This window comes from Micromys minutus (genome assembly GCF_963924665.1).
Source record: "Micromys minutus genome assembly, chromosome: 11".
In the NCBI taxonomy this organism is placed as follows: Eukaryota; Metazoa; Chordata; class Mammalia; order Rodentia; family Muridae; genus Micromys; species Micromys minutus.
In genome coordinates, this window is record NC_137980.1 from 43,125,267 (window position 1) to 43,134,065 (window position 8,799).

At 43.9% G+C, this 8,799-nt stretch overlaps 1 protein-coding gene across 1 annotated transcript; it reads left to right on the forward strand.

Moving 5' to 3' along the window:
* Nucleotides 1-3,207: 3,207 nt before the first annotated feature.
* On the forward strand, nucleotides 3,208-6,372 carry LOC308427413 (uncharacterized protein; the record flags this gene model as incomplete). The annotated part of the gene is made up of 3 exons (XM_080925548.1): nucleotides 3,208-3,328; nucleotides 5,789-5,941; nucleotides 6,317-6,372. The coding sequence occupies 3 exons, from the start codon at nucleotides 3,208-3,210 to the stop codon at nucleotides 6,370-6,372; spliced, it is 330 nt and encodes a 109-aa protein (XP_080781674.1).
* Between the last annotated feature and the right edge of the window lie 2,427 nt (nucleotides 6,373-8,799).

The following is an 8,799-nucleotide window of genomic DNA, read 5'->3' on the forward strand; positions in this document are numbered from 1 at the left end:
GGCATCTTCACTTATGTGCAGTTGTTACTATATGTGTGTGTTTGTATGTATGTACTTATGTGTTTTTGTGTGTGTGTGCTCCCATGATCAGCATATATTCATCAAAGTATCCATGGGTACATAGGTATATGTGTCATATGCATTCAGGTGTGTGTGTGTGTATGTGTGTGTGTATGTCTGTGTGTATGAGTGTGTGTATGAGTGTGTGTGTAGGCCAGCAATTGACATCTGGTGTCTTTCCTTAATCTCTGTCCTTCCTTGCTTTTTGAGACAGAATTTCTCAGTGAGCCTGGAACTTTGTGACTCAGCTAGGCTGGCTGTGAGCTTCAGGGGGTCTGTCTGTCTGTCTTCTCTTTCCTCCTGACTCTGTGCCTGGATTTTCTACTTGGGGACCTGGCCTCAGGACCTCGTGTTTCTATGGCCAGCACTTTACACACAGAGCCATCTCTCCAGCCCTAAACGGGCATGACCGCCTCTAAGACATTTGACAAATTTTTGGAAGTAGTTTGGGTTTCTACATCAGAGGAGTGCTGCTAATGTCCAGCGAGGGGAAGCCAGCGGTGTGGAGGGACAGCCTGCGGTGTGAGGATGGTTTGACCTTCACCTCAAAGTCATCTGGCTGAAGAACTCACCGTGCTGAGGCTGAGAAGCCCTGGCCCATCTGCCCAAACCAAATCAAATGAGTTTAAAATGAAATGCCAGGCACTGCAGAACTTGTCTGTCACCCTGGAGCTCTGCAGGCAAGCTCAAGGCCTGCCTGGGCATTCAGCAAGCGTATGTCTCAAGAGAACATAAAACGGGATGAAGATACATCTCAGTAGAATACCTGCCTAACATCTGACAGAGGTCCTAGGTCAGTCTCCAATGCTATCAATAAATAAATAAATAAAAAGGATTAAAGGAGTGAAAATTTGTAGGAAATATTAAATATATGTAGATCTTGGAGAGGATGACTTTCTATGTTATTTAATAATTTTCAAAACTCTATGGTGGATGCCATACCCAGTGTTTTACATGTCTGAGCCCCATCAATCCTCAGAGCATGTTCTCAAAGTATTTTGACTGTTTCTAATTTTTTTTAAAAAAACCTAGTTTGAAACAGTATCAAGCTTTTGCCAAAGTTGAAGACATAAGGCAAAGAACCTTTTTGGAAGCATTTGATAGTTACCAGAACGACACCCCATAATCTCAAGTCTTTGATGTTTTCCCCCACATATTAGAACAATTCAACCATTAGCAGGAGAAAGTCACACATTGTAGCCCTGAGGGCCAGTCAGTTTTGCTAGTTGTACAATGGTGGTTTATGTAGAGAACCATGCATGATACTTACCATGTCTCCTTAGTCAGAGTTTGTCTGGTGTTTTCCTCACAATTGGTTTGAGCTTCTTCTTAGACAGAACCATCGAAGCAGCAATGCTGAGACCCCATTGCATCCTGGTAGTTGGCCCACTGCTTCAGTTGGTCCTATGACCAATCATCCCATTACCTACTGACCATCCCTGTCTTGGTTCTTTCCTATTGGTGTAATTGACTATGCCAGGCTGGGTGATTCGTAAGGAATAGAGGTTCTTTGGCTCACAGTTCTGGAGACTGTGGATTTCAAAAGCATTGTACTGGCATCTGCTTGACAGGCTTGTTAGTATGTTGAATCACCAGAGGTGGGGAAAGACCCAAGTAAAACAGTGTTTTCGGGACATTCCAGGACCCCTTAGTCACAGACTCACAGTGGCTGTGGTCACCTGCACAAGAGCAAACCATACAACATTCTATTATGGAGTGGAAAGGAATCCACAATTCTCCAGTCCCAATGGAGGAGCTATAGATGGTTTGTTTTTTAAGGTTTATTTACTCATTTTATGTATATGAATACACTGTCACTGTCTTTAGACACACCAGAAGAGGGCATCAGATCCCATTATAGATGGTTGTGAGCCACCATGTGGTTGCTGGGAATTGAACTCAGGACCTCTGAAAGAGAAGTCCGTGTTTTCTTAACCACTGAGCCATCTCTCCAGCTTCCTATGGATGGTGTAGTCCCTGGTAGGTCAACTGTGTGTTCCAGTGGGTGGTCCCACATCCAGGAGATGTGAGCAGCTCAAATTGGAGTTGAGGGGTTGTGGGGAAAGAAAACAGGAAGTTAGGGAGATGTGTGGGAAGGGGAAAATACATGGAATAGTTAAGTGGAAAACTTGGGAGTGAATATAATCAAAATATGTTGTACAAAATTCTCAAACAATTAATGAAAGTACTTTTCAAACACATGACTGGGTATCACACGGCAAGACAGAACAAGTAAGCCAGCTCAGGTAGCACTACCTTACCATAAACAACCATAGACTCCACCACAGACTCCATCATGGGGTCTACCACAGACTCCATATTGGGGTCCATCACAGACTCCATATTGGGGTCCATCACAGACTCCATACTGGGGTCCATCACAGACTCCATATTGGGGTCCACCACAGGCTCCATGCTCTCTCATCCTTTTACCTGACACTGGTTAAGTTCTCTGTTCAGCAAACTCCCATTCTATTCATTTGAGAACTCACATAAATATGGACTCATGACTTGACCTTGATTTTATTTGATTTTCCCAGTCCTGGAGGCTAGACATGGAACCTTTTGATGCTTACATGGGTGAAAATTCAGTAAGGATTTGTGTGTGTGTATGTGTGTGTGTTATAAGAAAAAAAAATAACACTTGCTCAAAAAATTATATTATATAAAATAAATATTTTATTAAATGACCAATATTAGAAACAGTAGGTGTAATGCGATGACAACCTTATGAAAAACGTAGATTAATTAGGTGTAGATGAAGGAGACCTGCATTTTGATAGAGCGTAAAACCTGGATGGTTTTTAAGCGATCACCAGTGCTCAGCCCTAGGTAATGAATAACTTAAGAGCCTCTATTTTCTCTTGTGCTTTTCTGCTTTTTAAAATTTCCAAAACTCAAACCTGTAAAGGTGTGACTGTCCCCCCTGGGCAATGGAAAAGAAGGTGAGGAGACATCTTGAAGAGCTGATCTCAGGCCAGATGGTGAGATGGACGGAGGGGGGAGTGGTGCAAAATCAGGGAGGGTGTTGGGAGGCCAGGCAAGCATGTGTTTTCCCACCTCCCCACAGCATTCCCACACAGGAATGCTCTGTGCCCCTAGCAGGTCCTATCCAAACACTGAGTGTCTCGACAGCTCTGCAGCCTGATGCCCACGGTTGGCCTCATGAAGTGGCTAGTTGCTCTCCAGACACTGCTACTCTTAGGCCTGCCAGTGCTGGGGAGATGGAAGGACAGATTTTTTTCTGAAATTGAATTTCCAGATTATAGTGAGTATTTTGGATGGGCTTCAAAGTGGGGACTGGGCAGAAAACAAATAATCCTAATCCTTCTCTAGTCCCGTTGCAGGGAGGAAGCAGTGGTGAGTTGGGGCACCCCAGAACATCCCTCGTCTTGAAAGCCAAGATGCTGGAAGGAAAACAAATGGTTAGGTCTCAACCCGGAGGGTCTCCTGATGCTGCAAGTAAGATGTTATTCTCATGTCTGTTGGGGGGATGGTGACAACCACACTATGTTTCTGTCTAGGAGAACATTGATCTGTAGACAGTTCTAGAAGGGTTAGTGGCTTCCTGGAAGGCATCTAACCCTAGTTGCTGGGAGCTGGTATTCTTCGTTATGAGCTCCAGAGACAGACCACAAACTGACAAAGGGTTTCTAGTGATTTCTTTCCATGTGCTCCCACCACTTAAAGAGAATTGGGTGTTTTAGAACCTTGGCCACAGTGAGAAAAATGAATATGTGAGCTTCATAGAAGTCCTGTAGTAATTTTTTTAAAAAGAAATTCTACAGAGAGGAAGATATATAAATACGAAAGGAGAAATGTTCCAAGGGAAAGCTGAGTTTCTGGGGAAATAAAAAATTCTGTGTCAGCCAGAAATGGAGAAGTGGAGGCAGAAGGCAGGGTCTTTCCTTTTTGTGTTTATTTAATGTGTATGGGTGCTTTGCCTCTATGAATGTCTGTGCACCCCATGTGTGCAGTGCCCACAGAGGCCAGAAGAGGGTGTCAGATTCCCCACAACTGCAGTTAGAGACAGTTGTGAACTGTCACTTTGGGGGCTGAGACTTTCAATTACGATTTTCTCAAAAGGCCCCTGATTCTTTGTATTAAAAAAGTAACATGTTATTTGTACAAAACGTAGGTTTTGATGTGACGTTTTCACATGGTATGAAGTACTTTAATCACATCACCTACTCCCTGGCTTCTCTCCATCCTGCCTTCCATAGGGTCTGTTCCCCCCAAGTGAGACACTCCAACTTCCATGTCTCTAAAATAACTAGGCTCTGCATGTGGGAGAAAACAGACCTCACCGGTCTTTCTGAGTCATACTTGGGTTGCTTAACACGATGATGTCTGCCTCCATTCATTTCATTCTTTCTAGGAATGAAACAAGTATATATATATATGTGTGTGTGTGTGTGTGTGTGTGTGTGTGTGTGTGTGTACATACACATATGTTATTATTTGTATGTTATATATAAATATTATATATTGTAAACAATAGATTATGTATTAATAATATTATATATGTACATATACAGTTTATTCATTAAGGGGCAGCCTAGGCTAATTCTATACATTGACTTAGGAATGTTGCCACCATGAACGTGGATATGTGGTATCTATTGTACAGTGTTCTGATTCCTGGGAGATATTCCCAAGGATAATATAGTGGGGTGTTGTGGTTGTTCTATTAGTTTTGCAGAGTCTCCCTTCTGATTCCCACAGAGGCTGAGTCAATCCCCCTTTCCACTAACACACATTAAAGGCCCCTTCCCCTGCTTTACCTTTCTAGCCAATATTTGCTGTTTTGTCTGGGGTGCCTAACATTTTGCCATGCATTTATTAGTCATCCTTATGTCGATTCAATAGATTGTTCATCATTGGGATATTTCATATAGTGCAGGATGCCTTGAAATTCCTAGGACAGTGGTTCTCAACCTGTGGGTCTCAACCCCTTTGAAGAGTCAACTAACCCTTTCACAGGGACCGCATATCAGATATCCTGCATATCAGATATACATATATACACAACAGTAGCAAGATTAGTTACGAAGTAACACTAAAAATAATTTTACAGTTGTGGGAGGGTCACCACAACATGAGGGACTGCATTAAAGGAAGAAGCGTTAGGAAGGTTGAGAAACACTGATCTAGAGGAAACCGTGGGGAAGACACTTGAGGCTGCAGGCTTAGGTAACAGCTTTCTGGGGAGGACTTCACTAGTTCGGGACATAAAGGAAAGAATCAGCTGAGGCCTCAAATTATAAATCATTCGATTCGGCACAGCCAAATAGAACAGACAGCCCAAAGGTTGGGAGGAAGTCTCTGCAGGCTACTCCTCGGACAAGGATTAGCATAGAGTGTATAATCATAGAAAGAACCAAAAAGTCAACGGCCAGGAGGTAGGTGCTTTCTCTGCCCTGGACCCAATCCCCCCCCCCCAAATAAAATAAAGTGAAAACGAGGGACTCTTTGCTTTGAGAATTAGACTTAAGTCCATGTGGATAATGTTACAGTGCCTTCTGGGAGTAAGCAGAGTGCCCAGGGAGTGGATTTTTTTGTTTGTTTGTTTGTTTTTGTTTTTGTTTGTCCAAGAACCAGGCGAGGCTACTGGACAGGGAGAGGAAGCAGAAAGGTTGTTGAAGGGGATCCCCGAGCGCTGGGGCTGCAGGCAATAATGAGACATGTTCTTGGTTAGGGGGATCGCTGCTTATGAATTCCTTCTCAGTTTTATCAAGGCCCAAACTGCAGCCCTGCCTGGCGCAGCCGACCAGCACCCAGTGCAAAAGCTCCTGCGGGGCCCACTTGGACTGTGAGGGCGACCAGCTTCGCTGCTGCCGTGCCTTCTGTGGGAATGTCTGCATGAGCCTGGAACAGGCAGGTAGGTTCTGAAGAGCACTTCCCTTCTTCATCCAGGTTACAGAGACCTTGGAAGCCCACACTGTGGGAAGAGAGACAGCGGGGCACCGTGCGTCCCAATTCCTACATCCAATCCAGTCTGAGGAGCCCTGTTTCTCCATCCTGGTTTCAGGAAACAGGTTCAGGTCTACCTGATTTTGCTATGCTCCAGAAAACTTACCATCCATAGTCTTTGCTCAGTGGGTTATCCCCCGTAGGAGAAGCCTACACGGGCAGCTCTTAAGCCACAAACCCCACTCCTGACCCAGGAGTTGAGGGATCAATTATGATCACCCCCGGGAGAAGTCTGTTTCTTTACACGATGTGACCACTATTGCCCTATCCCTTTCTTCTCTAGAGGGCACAAAGTCAAACCAAAAAATCAGCAACTTGTCGCCCGTGGTTGTACCGTAAATCATCGTCATTCCAAGCCCATGGAAAGTGTTGGAAGACCAACCTCCTGTTGGATCGTCCTCTTGGTTCAGGTGTGGGTAGGGGTGAGGGTGCCCAATGTCTTCGCTGTCTACTTCCTTCCCAAAAGCTGCTCCTGGAACCGAGGCCCCCCTTTTGTCTATAGTTACAGGACTGTTGCGGCTCCAACTACTTTCTCTGACTCCACCCCATACCCTACCCCCTGGTCTAGATTTTCTCTACCTTCCCGTCCTTTAGAAGTCTAGTCTCTTTCACCCAGACTCCTAGACCTATTTATTGCTGCTCATTGACACGACAAAATGAAGAGAAAGTTGCTTATATGGGGCAGGGGAAGTATTCCTTTTGGCCAGTTCCTTTAAATTCTCCATCCCTGGATGTACCCCTTCTGAGGCTATCTTAGGCCCTTGATTCTAGTAGGTTCCCAAAAGCTACTGCTCTTTTTAATTAGTTCATGGACGTGAAATCTTACATAAATATGACTACACCCATGATTCAGAACTGAAAGATGGCATGGCCCACTCTAAATAAGCTCTCCTCTTAAATATGACCTGTTTGTCATTGTAATCCAGTCCATTGTCTGGGGGTTTGTAAGGGTCTTTTCAAATGTGGAAAAATGCAACAGAAAGAATAAACAATATCCAGAGGGTTGTCAAGAATGCACTCTGTGAAGACTGTGTTTGAATCATCACTAGGAGTCACTTTTAGTATATAGACCAAGGAAGGGGAAAGCTGTATGATTCAAACAGGTAGACGTTAGAAAAGAGTGTAGGAGAAGGGACCAAGGGGTCAGGTTCTTGACATATGGAGAAGAGATGTTCTGTGGGCTGCAGCATTAGGGTAGTCTCCTGGAAGAAGAAATGCTTCATTTTGCCCTAGAGGCTGAGACAGACTAGGTACATGGCAGAGTGAAAATCATAAACATTGAGCGGGGTTGGGGAAGGGAATGGATGGGGAGCAAGACAAATCAAATCACAGGCAGTGACACCCTTGTTTCTCCCGCCCCAAGCCAACCACAGACGGAGATAGTTGGGCCGATGAACTGAGTACAAGTCTGTGGTTTACACACCCTCACAGCCAGCCCCTCACTCTTGGCTTCTGCTGTTATACTCAAAAATCTGGACCGCTCAAGTATTTTGTTAAGAATAGCAAAGGAGGGGGTGGAGAGATTTCTCAGCAGTTAAGAGCACTTGCTGTTCTCACAAAGGAGCCAGGTTCAGTTTCCAGCATCCACACGGTGGCTCACGACCATCTTCAACTCCGGTTTCAAGGGATCTAACACCCTTTTCTGGTTTCCTGGGTACTGTGTGCACGCGTTGCCTATATCTACATCCAGGCATAAAATAACAACAAATAAATAGTTTTTGTAAATAGTAGAAGAGCATAAAGAGGTGCAAACTGGTGGATGAGCCTACATGAGTCCACTTAGCAAACTGGCGACGACAGAACATGCAGATCCTAAACCCTCACCGGGCAGCATTTGAGTTTCCTGAAAGATGTCCATCATCACAGGGCAAGGATACATTAGAGGACAGGTTGAGGGATAAGACTGAGCGAGGAATTGGGCTAGGGAAGAGAGCCAGGCAGAAAGGACACCAATGTAGTTGTCACTGTGGGCCAGACCCTTAAAGTTGTCTTAGCTCAAAGAGATTGCTAAGTCACGGGTTGTTTTCTGTTGAGCAATTAAAAAAAAAAGTCAGTGAGGGAAATGCTGTGGACAGTGTGCTCATCTCCCCTCCAGTGCACCAGGGAACATCCAGAGCTGATGGTTGTCTTGCTTAATTCGCTTCAGAAGATTAGCATTCAAAGGCGTGGGTTGGGAGTCCCCCAGGGTATCTGACTTTTAGCTTTACTGATTGGAGTGGTCTAAAGGGGTGGTTCTCAACTTGTGGGTCCTGACCCTTTTAGGTAGAAGAACCTTTTCATGGGTGGGGGGGTTCACCTAAGACTATCAGAAAACACAGATATTTACATTACTATCCATAACTAGCAAACTTACAGTTATGAAGTAGCAATGAAGTAATTTTATGGTTGGGGGTCAGGACAACATGAGGAGCTGTATTAAAGGGTTGCAGGGTTAGGAAGGTTGAGAACCTTGCTCTGGAGTTACCTGGTTAGACGTGATAGCAGGACTGATCAGCAGATAATTTAAATGTATTCCTCCAATAACTTTAAAAACAAACAAACAAATAAAACAGCAAATGAACATTTTAAAAATGTCTTAACCAGTGCTAATAAATTTACATTAAACTGGCCATGGTGTGATTTAACTAAAAGTAAAATAAAATATAAACATTTATTTATTTATTTATTTATTTATTTATTTATTTATTATTAATTTAAGCACTGGTATTTTTTTATAATTGTTCTTTATGCACATAAAGGCTGGAGGACAAATAATTCTCAGAAGAA